General features: G+C 43.7%; 1 protein-coding gene across 5 annotated transcripts in view; it reads left to right on the forward strand.

Moving 5' to 3' along the window:
* Positions 1-3,314: 3,314 nt before the first annotated feature.
* The window catches only part of OAT (ornithine aminotransferase), a 30,759-nt gene continuing 17,471 nt past the window's right edge, over positions 3,315-16,602 (forward strand). Inside the window, exons 1-3 of one of the 5 annotated variants that reach the window (XM_073354122.1) lie at positions 3,315-3,419; positions 7,585-7,779; positions 9,731-9,957. In XM_073354122.1, coding sequence (XP_073210223.1) covers positions 9,759-9,957 — 199 coding nt within the window. In that variant the 5' untranslated portion in view covers positions 3,315-3,419; positions 7,585-7,779; positions 9,731-9,758. Of the gene's footprint in view, positions 3,420-7,584; positions 7,780-9,730; positions 9,958-12,052; positions 12,536-16,602 lie in introns of those variants that run through there. The other 4 variants (XM_073354124.1, XM_073354123.1, XM_073354125.1 and 1 more) reach the window with 4 other exon arrangements.

Below are 16,602 nucleotides of genomic sequence, written 5' to 3' on the forward strand. Positions count from 1 at the left end.
TAACTAGAAAGAAACTGGTTTCATTGCACCCTGAAACACAACTGCTTTAAAAATGATGGTAGGAATTTTACTTAGCACAGTATTGCTGCTTATCTGTCAGCAGATGTGGTTGTGAAACATGTACTGCAGTTTAGTACTAAGGGCCCAATCTTGCAGCACTAAGAGCTCTTAATTCCCATTTATTTCAGTGGCAGATGTGAGCATTCTCCGTTTTGCCGCACCAGGCCATAAAGAGGCAAAGAAATATTAGCAGAACTGATCTCAAATATATGTATATTTGTTAAAAGCATAGTCTTTTGTGGTACGCTCCCATTCATTCCACAGAATGCTGACTGTACATAGGGAAAATGTTTCTCGGAGGGTATTGTTCTGTAAATTTATGAGCAGTGCTGCTCTATCTCTGACTGCTAAGGTTTGAACAATGTAGTAAGAGGCTATGACAGGATTCAGAAATGTTTTCAAAGGCAGGAAGATATGCTAATTCTCTATACTGTCAACCTCGTATAACTTGTTTTCTCTGTGGAAAAAATGTACTGCTCTCCAGCATCAACAGACTTGTCAAGGACAGTTTATGAGCAAAAACAAGAGGCCCCAATAAAAGATCACTGTTCAGACTTTGTTTTTCTGATAACAATGAGAAGATAAAAGTAATTATGCTCAGTAGTTTTCCCAGTCTCTCTTTCTGTTCAGAATAGGACTAGCATATTTATCAAGCTTACCTCACAGTTCACCAATGAATTTAAAGTTTTTTTTGGTTATAAAATGCTGTCTATAGGTAAAATTTAACATGGTGAAGCACCAGAGTCATGAAAGGACAGTGGCTAATTGTATCTTCCTCCCCACTGGTGCCTTCTTGTCTAACCCCAGCTGAGAGTTTGACAAGAGAGATACCTCTCAATTGTCCCTCGTTATGAGGATGTCACTCATTTTAATCCCAAAGTTACCTACTTTCCATACTTATCTGGTATCCCTTCATTTTACTGCTGAAAATTTACATCAGAAATAAAAATCGTGGGACTGAGGTTATAGCAAGAGTTATTTACACTAAAAAAGTGACTCTCGCCGCTTCCTGCATGAATACATTTGTGTCACTCTTTTTGGGTTTTTATCACACATTTGGGCAGGTTGAAAGAAGTGAGAGCGAGAACTGGGAGTGACATTGGCACCAAGCTCATTTTCTGACCCTTAACACCTGCCATAGGCGGCCAGCTGCCCTACATAAAAACACTAATAGATTTTTCTTCACCAAGGGTTCATTTGTTCTGGCTCTGCTATCCTCAGCACGGAAATATGGGAGAATACTGGTGGTGGCGGCAAAATTGGCTTTTCACCAATCTGGCATCTCTCCATGTTCTGAGAGTATTCAGGATCCACCCCAGCCCCAGACATAAGTTATATCCTTACACTTACAATCTTACACTTGGCTGTCCAGCATCCCTGGGTACTATTACAACAGAAAAGAGTAGTCAGAGTTCAGTGGTGCTTTGTTCCTCCACCCCACCCCTTTCTCAGCCTATCCTTTATGCTGGAGGCTGCAAGGAGGGTGGGGCATAGAGCCTCACAGTCTCCATCTTGGCTCCCCTTTCTGCCAGTCCTTCCTGCTAGAGGACAAGGTCTTGAAGATGGCATCTCATCACACCCTAGAAAACAAAGCCCGTTTCACCCCCAGTGATGCTAGCAACAGTATGGGGAGTGCTCAAGGCAGTCTCTGTGGCTCAGCCTCTCCTTTTCTTACCTAGCCATGGAAGCATCCTTCAGGAATGCCTTTTGCTGGCCCAATTCCATAACAGATGGAATAATCTATTACTCAGTCAGTATGGAGGAAGGTTTTACAGTCAATGCATTCTGCATGTAAATATACCACAACTCACATGATAAAAAGGGAATTCAATAGCAAACTTACTGAACCACTGACAAATATTTATGAAAAGCCACAGTTAACAAAGTAGAAAAAGATTAGGGAAAAGCAAATGTACTCTTTTTGAAAAAAATGGAAAGAAGAGTAATCCTGGCAATTACTTTCCTATAAGTCTAACTTCTGTACCTAGTAAAATAATGGACATTAACTGGTAGAAAAATGTGTAGAAGATGACTAAGTGTGTAGAATATGACAGAACCACAAGCAGCAGCATGGGTTGACTATAGCTGAACTGTGTATTTGTTTGCCTAATGACTTCCATTCTAATGGGCCTTTTTCAGTTTCTCATAACTTTCTCAACTTTTTGCCTTTGGGGATGAAACTTTCCAGAACTGATTTCTATCTGAAGCTGCTTGGACCATTGGTATAAACACGAAAACAGCAGTGTAGATGGGACTCTAAATACACTAAAAATTCCCTCAAGCACACAGAACTTCAGTTATGCATATGCAAGGCCTGATTAACAAAGTCCTACTCATGCCTACTGACTAGAAAGTATGTAATACGGCAAAAATAATTCTGCATTTGAAAGGGGGACTGGATACTCTAGTTGAGTTGCTCTCATTGCAAAAGCCTCAGGCCTGGGATAGTATTTTTTGTGTGCTGCGTGATGACCATGCATAAATAGTACAGTAATTTGAAAATAATCTGGACTGTGGTCTCTAGTCTATGATCCGACAGGGCGGCTGGCAACTGCTGGTCTCTCTCAGCAGTTGTGTGCATGCTGCAGTTGGGCTCCTGGCATGTGGTGTATGAGACATTTGCCAAAGCAGCCTAGGTGCGTCAGTTCAGGGCCAAGCAACACTGCCACGCTGGTCGTTGTGTAAGGACCAGAAGTGGAGGTTGATGGAAGGACAGAGAGGCTGTTTAAGGTGACTCGTCTGGAGAAGGGAGATTGGTGGTAGAAGGGCAGACAGACAAAAACTGAGTGAGGGGAGGCGAAGAGAATGGGAGAGGGGGAGGGGAGTAAGCCTCAGGTGAGAGAGGGGGAGCTGGGGAAAGGCCCCCAGGAAGAAGAGAGGGAGCTGGGGGGAGCGGGCCGGGAGTAAGGCCCACAGAGAAGGGGGGAGCTGGGGAGGGGAGTGAGCCCCAGGTGAAGACGAGGGGAGCTGGCGGGGAGTAAGGCCCAGGGAGGAGGGGGAAGCTGGGGCGGGAGTAAGGCCCGGGAGATGGGAGAGGGCCTTGGGGGGCACGGGAGTAAGCCCTAGGGAGCAGCTGGAGCAGGATCCGGCGTAGATCCGGCAGAGGAAGAAATGGGCGGAACCTCGATCGGAGGGTGGAGTGGCGGTAGCCAATGGGCAGTGGGCATGGGCGGTTGGGTCGGGCCGTGATTGGCGACGCGTGGCCGAGGTAGCCAATGGGCGAGTCGCTGGCAGAACTTGCCCATAGCGGGGGTGTGACGTAGCCGGGGGTTAGAGCGGTGACAGTTGCCGTGTGCGAAGCCTCCGCCTCTTTCTCTTGGGTTGCGGGCGGAGAGGCAGCAGCGCGCCGGTGCTGAGGGGTGAGTGCCGGGCTGGGGGCTCCCGGGGCAGCGACGTGTCCGAGGCCGCGCCGTTGCCTTCCCCCGCGCCGGGGCCTGAGCCCGGCGGCCACGGGGATTCGGCGGCCGGTGACAGTGGCGGCCTGCCAGCAGCCCCCCCGCCCCCAGACGCACAGGCCTGGCTCCTCGCCCCGGGAGCCCTGGCTCTGCCCCGAGCCCCAGTCCCGGCAGGGGCAGGTAGGGCCGGGCGCTCGCACTGGCGGGGCCGGGCCAGGGCTGCGGTGCCCGCTGCACGCACATTCGGCTCCCCCGGGGCTGGGCGCATCCCACGGAGATGCAGGGGCGAAGCTGGGCTTGCCTGGGCACCGCTGAGGTCGCTAGTGGCCGTTTGTGTTGCTGTGGCCGCCCTGGTCCCAGGGCACGAGCGAGGTGTCAGCTCTTCCCGGGAATCTGCCCCCCCCCCCCATCTCGGGCCAGGGGTGAAACCTACTCAAGCGCCCCAGTCCCGTTTCCAGAAGCGATTCGGGCATTTGGAGCAGGTCTCCTTGAAAGCCAGTGGGATGCAGGTTCCTCAGGCCCTTAGTGCTCTGAAATCTTTACCGCAGAGCCCCTTCTGCCTTTTTGTTCTCCTCCTTCCTCCATTCTCCTTTCTCTATTACTTCCCTGTTTTGCTAAATTCTTCCTCTGCATGTTGCTCTCAGCAGCAAGTCCTAGTTCACACCGTCCCCTGAGTTTCACGCTCCCCTTCTTCCCTAGTCTAATTGCTAAAATGGTCAGCAATTCAGTAGTTAATAGAGATATCGAAGTGTCATCGTTGAGTTTTAGCATTAATATCACAGTGAGATTAATAGGGGGAGGGAAGTTTTGCCCTTCTGAGTCATTGTTTCCTGCTGTCTTCTGACTCAGCAGGACACCACTGCATCAGTTACATTCGGAAGACTTTCCTCTTATCAAGTTTATAGCCCTCATTGTTTTCCAAAATGAAGGCCTATATTCTGCATAGTCTGAATCTATTCTATGGATCACATAAATACATCAGATGGGCCAAGTATTTGACATTCTGGGCTAGTGGAAACTGAATGAAGGGGGGAGTTCAAATGTCATTGAGAGAGACACCACAACCCACCTATTCCTCCAAGGTGATAGGAAATGGGGCCTTACAAACAGTTTTCTTCTCCCTTGTCTATGTAACATTAGCCTCCCCTGCTATTTACATCCTCAGTGTCCTGCTTTTAACTTGTCTTTGATAGCTCTTGGCAGAGAAGAGAGTGATGGCACAATTGCCCTCTCACAAATGACCCAATTATTAGATCTCTTTAATGATGTATATTCCTGAGCCTGATTCAGGTGTGATGTAATTTTTGTGAAGATCTTGTTTGGAAAAGGTTTAAATAATACATAACCAGCTGTAGCTGTTCCTCCTGAAAGCTTGTGCCTTGTAGCCAACCAGTCTGATCTGTGTAATCTGAGTCTTTATAGACTGAAAATATTTCACTGATTTCTCTGCGTTGTATTAATTCTCATGTAAAGACATAGACTTACAACATGGGATGATTTTTTGACGCTTTAGTAAGGGCAGTGAACAATAGTTCAATTTGTATGTGAGGACTGCAACAGCACTCCCTCATGAACATTCTTTGTAACTGGGTGAAGTTCTTTACGTGTTTTCTGCAGTCTGTCTTCCATCCTCATCCAGGAACTGCTCTCCGTCCACTTCATCAAATGCTTTTGCCCAATAACTATATTTGATGTGGCTTCAGCGTAACTCAGTTTTTCTCCCTCCCAGAGCTCTTACCAAGTTCTTGTTTTTTTTTTTTCTGGTTTACAGTACTCATGCAGGGCAGGGTACACATGGTTGTTGGGTTGTTGCCTCCCCATTGTCTGGGTTTCTAAGGAGGATTCTTTAAAAAAATCACAACTTTCAAATCCTTTTCAGTGTTGCTGATTGACATTTTTCTTCTTTAAAGGAAAGTAAGAGGGAACCCAAATTGGTTGTCTCTAACTCATAATGCCTAAGGCCCTACTAAATTCACAGTCCATTCTGGTCAATTTCATGGCCAGAGGGTTTTAAAATTGGTAAATTTCATGATTTCAGCTGTTTACATCTGAAATTTCAGGGTTTGTAAGCATGGGGGTCCTGACCCAAAATGTGATCTGGGGAAGGGGTGGAGGGGTTGGACTGCTCTTAGCCCCAGCTGGAGTGGTGGGGGGGCATGGAAGCCCCAAGCCTGGGCTGCCCCAATATCCGGCTTCAGTGGCAGAGGGGGTGATCAGATTTCACAGGGGAGGGCTGATGTCAGGGTCTGACACATTTTTCACGGCTGTGAAATTGGTAGGGCCCTAATAATGCCAAAAGGTAGCTTTCTAATAGATGGCATGTACAGCTTAAATTCCCTACTAGTCTTTATTTAAGGCTTGTCCATTCTGGAAATTTTCCCAATGTAGCTGTGCTCTTAGTAACACTGGCTACACTACTAGGGAGGTGTGTTGAGGGGCCTGGCTGTCATGGACCAGTCACATTTGAGTATTTAAACCAGATGTAATTTTGACTGATGCAATTGAGCTGCATTTCAGTTATCTTTTTGCCCTTTCTATTTGTAAAATCTCTTTATGTGATGTGTGTTTTAAAAAGCTAACACAAAGCTAATATTTAACAGCAGGGCAATGACTGGTAAGATAGTCTCTTATTTGAAAAGAAAAATATTGATTTTTTTTAAAGAGCTAAACATATAGCATCAGTTTATTTGAACAATAAACAATAGGACTTTAGCTTTACTTATAAATTGAGCTTTGAGAGTTCATAACTGTGGAATTTGCTGCAAAATGCATCCCTTGTTTTAAAATTGTCCAGCAGGATCTAAGCTTATATTTTTAGCCCTCATGAAAACTTTTTCAAATATGAACCAGAATGTAAACCAATGCTTTCGTTTTTGAGTCTACAGACAGCCTGAAACTCTGAAATGTGAACTGCCCGTATTTGTGTCCACTGTTAATCTCTGTCATTTGACTAGCTTTGACAATGTGCTTTTTCTGCTGTGCAGCACAATCCCCCTCCCCCCACTGTCCTTGCCCCAGAGATCTCCCTCCATTTCACTGAGAAATCCAAAGGTGGGGGCTGATTTACTGTTTTTCTTTCTCTCTCCTCTCTTTCCACTGCCCAGTGAAGGGGTAACTGTGAAATCTAGTGAGGATGAACATATCATGTTTCCACAAACAATTTAAAAGCTTATTCATCTTTATTGGAGATAGTGCCAGGTAGCAAGAGAGCTAGTTGATCTGGTGAAGAACAAGGAGTTCAAGCCTCACAGTGTCTCACCTCTGTTCCTGTTCAACAGGAAATAAACAGATGTATCCCTTTCACAGTGCAAAGACTCAGTTTCCTTACATTTTTTACACCATCTTACACACATCTCCAAACGCTAAAAACCCAAACTGTCCCCTACTCACTGCCAAAATATACTGTGCCTCCTGTGACAGACATCTACTGCAGTGCAGGCGTGTTATATTAAAGATCCAAAATCTTGGGACAGAGCAAAACGGAATTCAGTAGCAAAATACAAGAGAAAGTGTGCTAATTGTTTTATTTTCATGTTCTTTAAAAAGCAAAAATCCATAATTTCTCTGAAGCTGCTGCAGAATTTCTTGTCTGCTGCTTTGGAATGGCACAAAAACCAGGGTCCCATGCTCCAGAGTTTAGGTCCAGGTAGCTGCAGAATACATTGAAAGGAGAGTTGCAAGTTTTGTTAATTGGATCACTTTTCTGAGTTAGTTAGAACCTTTGTGTTTAAGTCCTTGTTCATTGGCAGCTGAGTTAGATCCCAGTGAAATTAATGGGGCAGTTCATACCTTATAGCTATTGTCTCTCTGCAAACTCAGGCAGTTTCTGATTTGTAATATCGTATAAAAATAGAATACATAAAAGGAAAATGGTTTCCCAGCAGGTTTATTATACAATGGAAATTAATTTTTTTAAAACTTTAATTGTTCTTAGACTTTAATTCGGATAAAACTTTTGCCCTAATGAAGAAGCTGAAAGCTTCAAATGGAAATCTGATAAGGTGGGCTCCATTGTGTAACGTTTAAAAAATTTATTGGCCATTTTATAGTTACCTGTAACTTTAACATGAAATGTGACTCATATCAGTTTTACTGACCTGAATTAATGCTGAGTTTTTATTCTATCCAGCAAAACTATGTAGTATTAGAAGAATCTTGGTCTCCTGTAGTTGCAGTAGTGTAACTGAAATTTGTAAGTGCTGGTTCTCTTCAACTCATGAAGAAAAGCATTAAAACACTAGACTCTGTTAAACTTTGTTGCAAAATAGAAATCTGAAAGAACTAATTCAACTTTTCCGAGGCACCCATCATAGAATTTAAGTAGGTAAGTTCTTAAACTTTTGCCTTGCATAGTGTCTACATATCTTAAATTATCCTGTGTATTTAATTTATTATTTACAGGAGGCTGTAGTTGCACCTCAGAACTAAACAGTGAGCCCTATTTTTTCCCCACATCACTACTATTTTTTTCTCTTAACTGTTCTCCCCCTGGTTGGTGTGTGGAAAAATCTACACAGAGTGAATCTAGGAATATTCAGCTGTACCTTTTGTCAGATGTTTTACAGAATTTGAATGGAAAAGTAGTAGTGTGCTACTCTTCTGTTGAAATTATATAATGGTTGTTTTTTTCCTCTGAAAACGCAGAGAATCTGTCCACTCTGGAAGCATGGAAAACACAGAAAATGTCCTGGAAACTTCTGTAAAACTGGTTGTATAAGTGAACTCTGCCCTGATATTATCCTTTGATGCTAGCATTACAAGGTTCATGTTCTAACATGGATTAATTGTTCTTTTAGAAAGTTCGTTCTGTTTTGCATAAACATGTTCATTCTCTGGCACAATGTCACTTTCCACCTATTTAATCTTAACTTCAGAAAAAATAATCACGCTATTAAGATGGAAAATTCCATTCCCCACAAAGCTGTCAGAGTGTGGAATGGCTTGCATTTTTAAACAAATTCTGTTTTAGGAGAGGCTTCTTGTGCTCTCAGAGTAGTCTTATTTTGCTATTTTGTTTTTGTCCTCAAGATCTAGTCTCTTCTTCAGGTTTCCAAGCAACTCTTATCTCTAATTTTTGTGTTTAGGAAATGACTTGAGTTTAGATGGACTTCTCTATTGCATAGTTAGAGACAAGATATCTGAAGTCATGGGTTTACTGGGGAGTTATAAGAATGTAAGACAAACATTCATACCCAGCTGTATCTATTTAGTAGTTAATTATTCAAGTAACTATCAGAATTTCTGTAGTGAAGTCCTTTCATGAGTCTGCTTTTCAACTTAGCCATTGATTTTTGTCCTCTAAATGAAGCAAAGAGTTCCATTTGCACTTCTTAAGTGATGTAATTTTTAAAATCTATATCCTTTATTTACAGACAAACTTCACATGATGAAAGTACAGGAGAATTTATATGGAAGCACAAATTTCACTTCCAAAACTCAGGCTCGCCTAAACTTTGTGTGGAACTGTTTTGCTCCTGTCAAACTTGATAGTACTGTCATCTAAGCTTTGGGTCAGAACTGGGCACAAGTTTTGCATACTTCTGGATTGTTTTATTTACTTTCTGATCTTATGTTAATGTTTTTAAAGGATACAAATTTGTCTCATCTGCTGAACTATAGAATAAAAATTATTATTGATTTTATATATTATTGTTTGCCTTTTTATTTATATTGTATTTTTTATTATCTTACTAAATTCAATTAATACAATAAAAATACTACTGTAGTTGAAATGGTGCTGATTATTGCTTTTTCATGAAGATGAAAATAAAACAATTTCTCTGAAGCTGCTCCAGAATTTCTAGTCTGCTGCTTTGGAATGGCACAGAAATCTGGGTCCCATGCTCCAGAGTTTCAGCCCAGGTTGCTGCGGAGTACATTGAAAAGGGAGTTGCAGCTTGTGTGCATACACAAGAACTTAATCAGAGATGTTAACTTTCTGTAGACCACTGAAATATAGTAAATGAAAGCAAGAAACTTGTTTTATCAGGTATTTGATGTGAGCACTACATTCCTCGGTACCAAGTATAAACTTTTTCAGTTGAATTGCAAAAGAGTTGTAAATTCTATAATCCTGGTGGAATAGGCACTTGAATCCCTGCAAGGATGAAGTGAGGTGTAGCTCACGAAAGCTTATGCTCAAATAAATTGGTTAGTCTCTAAGGTGCCACAAGTACTCCTTTTCTTTTTGCGAATACAGACTAACACGGCTGTTACTCTGAAACCATCCACAAGTAGAGTATGTTAGTTCTAAAGTGTCAATTTTCTCTTTTCAGATCTGTAACAATATACCTGAAGTCAAGAATGTTTTCCAAACTAGCCCACTCGCAAACCTTTGCTGTTCTGCGTCGTGGCGCTCATGCTTCAGTGAGTGCTTCTACATCAGTTGCACCTAAAAAAACCAGCCAGGGAACTCTGTCCTCTGAGTACATATTTGAACGTGAAGCTAAATATGGTGCACACAACTATCATCCCCTACCTGTTGCTCTAGAAAAAGGAAGAGGTACTGTATCTTGATTTGCCTTTATGCTGCACAAGAAAGTGTGATGCTTCAAAACTTTTTGAAAGACAGTTGATGAAACCTAGGATTTGTCTACACAAACAAACACTTAATTTGCAACAAGCTGGGGTATAAATCTACCCAGCACTAGCCTGCTGTGCACTAATTGTACATGTGTTCCCTGCCATTGCACCCTAAAATGGGGGTAGATCATACCATACTATGGAATTCTTAGTGTATTTCAGCAGGGTCCCCATGGACACTTAGTGCACAGAAGGTTAGTGAGGGGTAGATTTATACCCTAGCTTGTGTAGACAAACCCTCTGTTGCTAATGAGGGATTGTGCAACTAATGACTTCTAATAAAACTGTTTGATTTGGTTCAATTCAATCTGAGGATCTAAACCTTGAGAGGTCAAACCTTGATTGTCCAAAAAGTTTTATGTGATTGCTTATTTCAGTCTCCATTATAAATGTTTAATATCTAGGCTGAGTCTTGCTATGAAGTCTAAACCAACTGGCAGTTGGTTTGGCACTGCAAAGCTGGTATTTCGGGTGGGATTTTCAGAAGCATTTAACTGATTTAAGAGAGAAGTCCCATTGACTCTGTGAGGTTTGTGCTCCATTTACTTAAATGCTTTTGAAAAATAATCCTTCAGTCTTTTTTTTTTAAAAGCCTTAATTGGAAAAATTCCTCATCTTTAGTTAAGTTAGAATGTAACTTATTTGAAAGACTCATTATTCTTGTCAGGTAAGGAGTTTCTTTTGCTGAAGATGAGAGCTTGTTTCCTTACAGCTCTTTCCTGAACTTTAAACAGTTTACACATTTTTACTAGAGTAAGGAATAGGCAATGGTATATGAGACACCCTGGCACCCCCTTGTTCAGCACTGTCATATAATTAGGATATGTTTTGTACAAAGTATGCCTTGTGAGGTATCATTCTAAAAGTCTTGATCTGCTAGACATTAATATCTCATTGGATTGTACGTGCTATGTATGTGTTACCGAAACATGTTGTGAAATTGAAAACACCCATAAGCAGCCTTTCAAGTACAACAGTAAAAAGGCCAGATAATGTTAATGCCTTATTGAGGAAATGCACACAACACAAGGATTATCCCAGGAACTGTGTACAATAGAAACCTCTCATAGATAGTACTGCACAATGGGGACTATTTGACCCAGGTCACAGCAAAAGAGCTTTCCAGCAAGTGGGAAGAAGATATAAAAGGGGGAAATATCATGATGGTACCTCACTCTCCCTACACAACACCCGTGGAAACACCTAAGGAACAAAGACTGAAATGGGGAAGTGATGGTCACAGGCTAAAGGGATTTTTAGCCTGTGTATGAAAACCTGGGAAACCCAAGCTGCAAAGCAAAGGCAGCTTGTGCCTTAAGAATCTGCCAGCCTGTTTATCACTCAGGGTGAGAATTTGCTAATTCATATCCTACCTATCTAGTATGTTAAGCTCAGTTTGTGGTTTTTGTTTGTTTACTAGGTAATCTGCTTTGATCTGTTATCACTTAAAATCTATTTTTAGTAGTTAATACTTACTTTATGTTTAATCCAAACCAGTATGTGTTTGATTAGGTGTCTGGGGAAAATCTCAGTTTGGTTACCACAAGTGTGCATGGCCCTCTTCACATTGAGGGAGAGGCGGACCAGGTGTTAAACCCGTATACTGGCTAGATTCATCCAGGGAAGGACGGTACTGCTCTAGGATCCTAGGCTGGGAGGCTGGTGGTTCGAGAGCCTGCATGTAACTGCAGCTGGGTACTGTGTCCCTATCTGTGTGAATGCTGGTGAAAGGGCAAGCTTGGAGGGCTTTGCAGCTTGTCACAGCAGTACAGCATGTGGGGGAGCCCAGCCTCGTGGGCCAGAGGGCTCAGTGGTACCCCAGTTCCAGGTGTAACCCCAGGGGGAACCTGTCACAGTGGTATAATCGGCAGGATCATTTGCACAGCTTGTTGCTCTGAGTGAGTTTTGCTCTGGTGGTGATTAAGTGTGAAGGCTAGAGATCAGTCAGAGGTTACCAGTTTATTATTTTCTGTTTTGCTTATTTCGGCAAAGGAAGTAGGGTCAGAAAAGCAGCAAAATGAGTGAAAGTTAAACTAGTAAGAAGCTGGAGCTGTGCAGACTGCAGGCAGAAGAGAGAAAAAACACAAAAGACTCTTGGAATTAAAACAATTACAGATAAAAGAAATGGAAGCAGAGAATGTCGGACAAGAAACTGCACACCGAAGAGCCGTGGAAGTAGAGGAGGCTAAGCAAAAAGCTGAAGAGAGTGTTGGAACTGAAACAGACAGAGGCTGACAAAGAAACGGTGATCCAGAAATTAGTCATGGAGGAAAAAGAAAGATAGGAGTGCCAACTGGACTTGATAGAGAAGCAGAACCAGAACACCCACACGCCAGTGAGTCCCACCTCTCCAAAAATCCACAAATGGGAACAGTTGTGTCCTGCATACAGTGAGACAGGGGACATTGCTGAATATTTCTTCACCTTTGAGAGGCTGTGTGTACTTCACCAGATTCTTGAGAACCAAAAGATGCCCACTTTGATTGCAAAGTTGACAGGTAAAGCTATTGAATAAGATGCCAATTAGAGATGCTTCAGATTATTGTCAATTCAAGGAAATGGTTTTGAAACCGTTTTAGATTACACCTGAAACAGAGTAAAATTTTGAAGCCTCAAGAGGGGTGCTGGGATGAGTAATGTGGCATATGTAAACCACATGAAAGATTTGATGGAAAAGTGGGTAAGGGGGGAAAGGTGTTACAAGCTTTGAAGGAATGTATGACCTTGTTGCTCTTGAGTATATGAAAAGATGATGTAAAGCAGTGTTTGTGGGACAAAAAAGGGAAAATGGTGAAAGAACTGGCTACTCTAGCTGATCAATTTGAGCAAATTCAATCGTCTGTTTAAACCTGACGGGAAGCTGGGTTCCTATTTTACCCCTGGGAAGAAGGAGGGTGGAGGCTGGACACTTACCGCTCCAAATCCATTCCTCTAGCCCTCATCCCAAAACTCCTATAAAAACAGAGGAGCCCAGAAGGTGCTATCAGTGTAATTACAGTTAGCATCTGAGGAATAAATGTCCTGTAGTGGGAAGGAACAGGCAGCTAGCAGCATTTCCATGAATATCTACCCTGAGCACAGAGGCACCTTAGGGTTTGTAAAAGTAGCCTCTGCCCAGCCGGGCATGAAGCACAAAGCCTGTCAGGATTAATGGCAAAGAATACCTTGGGTGGGAAGAGACAGCGTCAGAAATTTCTGTGGTTAGAAGGAATATTGTACAGGAAAGTGACTTACTGCCAGGACAGATTGCAGAGCTTTTATTAGTGGGAAGTTACAAAATCCTTGTGCTTTGGCTAAAGTGCACACATAAAATGAGGATTTGGGAGCTGTATGGTTTGTGGCAGTGGTAAATGATAATCCAGTTGCTTTGTTACTGGGGAAAGATTTCTTCCGTGTAGCTCGGGCTGTCAAGGAGAAATTTTATGCTGGACCCCCAGAGGGAAAAGGTGAAGTCCCAGGAACTGCTGTTTGAGTGTCTCTTTAATTTCTCTGAAGCAGTGCTAAACAGTATGCTTCCAGGGGTGGGTGTGGTTTAGGCCAGCTCCTGCTCAGTAGCTAATGGCAGGATCTCTAGGGAGGAGGGGAGTGTATTGCCTGTTAGTGAGGAAACTGTCCAGGTTGCTGGCTGCCATCAGGTTGTAGATAAGCAAGGGACACACCTCGCTCTAGGGTGCATAGGGAATCATAGAATATCAGGGTTGGAAGGGACCTCACGAGGTCATCTAGTCCAATCCCCTGCTCAAAGCAGGACCAATCCCCAATTAAATCATCCCAGCCAGGGGTTTGTCAAGCCTGACCTTAAAAACTTCTAAGGAAGGAGATTCTACCACCTCCCTAGGTAATGCATTCCAGTGTTTCACCACCCTCCTAGTGAAAAAGTTTTTCCTAATATCCAACCTAAACCTCCCCCACTGCAACTTGAGACTTACTCCTTGTCCTGTCATCTTCTACCACTGAGAATAGTCTAGAACCATCCACTTTGGAACCACCTCTCAGGTAGTTGAAAGCAGCTATCAAATCCCCCCTCATTCTTCTCTTCTGCAGATTAAACAATCCCAGTTCCCTCAGCCTCTCCTCATAAGTCATGTGTTCCAGACCCCTAATCATTTTTGTTGCCCTTCGCTGGACTCTCTCTGATTTATCCTCATCCTTCTTGTAGTGTGGGGCACAAAACTGGACACAGTACTCCAGATGAGGCCTCACCAATGTCGAATAGAGGGGAACGATCACGTCCCTCGATCTGCTGGCTATGCCCCTACTTATACATCCCAAAATGCCATTGGCCTTCTTGGCAACAAGGGCACACTGTTGACTCATATCCAGCTTCTCGGCCACTGTCACCCCTAGGTCCTTTTCTGCAGAACTGCTGCCTAGCCATTCGGTCCCTAGTCTGTAGTGATGCATTGGATTCTTCCGTCCTAAGTGCAGGACCCTGCACTTATCCTTATTGAACCTCATCAGATTTCTTTTGGCCCAATCCTCTAATTTGTCTAGGTCCCTCTGTATCCTATCCCTACCTGCCACCGTATCTGCCACTCCTTCTAGTTTAGTATCATCTGCAAATTTGCTGAGTGCAATCCACACCATCCTCCAGATCATTTATGAAGATACTGAACAAAACCGGCCCCAGGACCGACCCTTGGGGCACTCCACTTGCTACCGGCTGCCAACTAGACATGGAGCCATTGATCACTGCCCGTTGAGCCCCACAATCTAGCCAACTTTCTACCCACCTTATAGTGCATTCATCCAGCCCATACTTCTTTAACTTGCTGACAAGAATACTGTGGGAGACAGTGTCAAAAGCTTTGCTAAAGTCAAGAAACAATACATCCACTGCTTTCCCTTCATCCACAGAACCAGTAATCTCATCATAAAAGGCGATTAGATTAGTCAGGCATGACCTTCCCTTGGTGAATCCATGCTGACTGTTCCTGATCACTTTCCTCTCATGTAAGTGCTTCAGGATAGATTCCTTGAGGACCTGCTCCCTGATTTTTCCAGGGACTGAGGTGAGGCTGACTGGCCTGTAGTTCCCAGGATCCTCCTCCTTCCCTTTTTTAAAGATTGGCACTACATTAGCCTTTTTCTAGTCATCCGGGACTTCCCCCGTTCGCTACGAGTTTTCAAAGATAATGGCTCTGCAATCACATCCGCCAACTCCTTTAGCACTCTCGGATGCAACGCATCCGGCCCCATGGACTTGTGCACGTTCCGCTTTTCTAAATAGTCCCTAACCACCTCTTTCTCCACAGAGGGCTGGCCACCTACTCCCCATGCTGTGTTGCCCAGCGCAGCAGTCTGGGAGCTGACCTTGTTCGTGAAGACAGAGGCAAAGAAAGCATTGAGTACATTAGCTTTTTCCACATCCTCTGTCACTAGGTTGCCTCCCTCATTCAGTAAGGGGCCCACACTTTCCTTGACTTTCTTCTTGTTGCCAAAATACCTGAAGAAACCCTTCTTGTCACTCTTAACATCTCTTACTAGCTGCAGCTCCAGGTGTGATTTGGCCCTCCTGATTTCATTCCTACATGCCCAAGCAATATTTTTATACTCTTCCCTGGTCATATATCCAATCTTCCACTTCTTGTAAACATAAAAAAGAAGCTTAAGATACGCAAGGATTTCACTGTTAAGCCAAGCTGGCTGCCTGCCATATTTACTATTCTTTCGACACATCAGGATGGTTTGTCCCTGTAACCTCAATAGGGATTCCTTGAAATACAGCCAGCTCTCCTGGACTCCTTTCCCCCTCATGTTATTCCCCCAGGGGATCCTACCCATCTGTTTCCTGAGGGAGTCGAAGTCTGCTTTCCTGAAGTCCAGGGTCCGTATTCTGCTGCTTACCTTTCTTCCCTGTGTCAGGATCCTGAACTCTACCAACTCATGGTCACTGCCTCCCAGATTCCCATCCACTTTTGCTTCCCCTACTAATTCTTCCCGGTTTGTGAGCAGCAGGTCAAGAAAAACTCCCCCCCTAGTTGGCTCCTCCAGCACTTGCACCAGGAAATTGTCCCCTACGCTTTCCAAAAACTTCCTGGATTGTCTATGCACCGCTGTAGTGCTCTCCCAGCAGATATCAGGATGATTAAAGTTGCCCATGAGAACCAGGGCGTGCGATCTAGTAGCTTCTGCGAGTTGCCGGAAGAAAGCCTCATCCACTTCATCCCCCTGGTCCGGTGGTCTATAGCAGACTCCCACCACTACATCACTCTTGTTGCTCACACTTCTAAACTTAATCCAGAGACACTCAGGTTTTTCTGCAGTTTCATACTGGAGCTCTGAGCAGTCATACTGCTCCCTTACATACAGTGCTACTCCCCCACCTTTTCTGCCCTGCCTGTCCTTCCTGAACAGTTTATAACCATCCATGACAGTACTCCAGTCATGTGAGTTATCCCACCAAGTCTCTGTTATTCCAATCACATCATAATTCCTTGACTGTACCAGGACCTCCAGTTCTCCCTCCTTGTTTCCAAGGCTTTGTGCATTTGTATATAGGCACTTGAGATAACCTGCTGATGGCCCCTCATTCTCAGTATGAGGTAGGAGCCCTCCCCTCAGA

The sequence above is a fragment of the Lepidochelys kempii genome, chromosome 7 (genome assembly GCF_965140265.1).
Source record: "Lepidochelys kempii isolate rLepKem1 chromosome 7, rLepKem1.hap2, whole genome shotgun sequence".
NCBI classification, from domain to species: Eukaryota; Metazoa; Chordata; order Testudines; family Cheloniidae; genus Lepidochelys; species Lepidochelys kempii.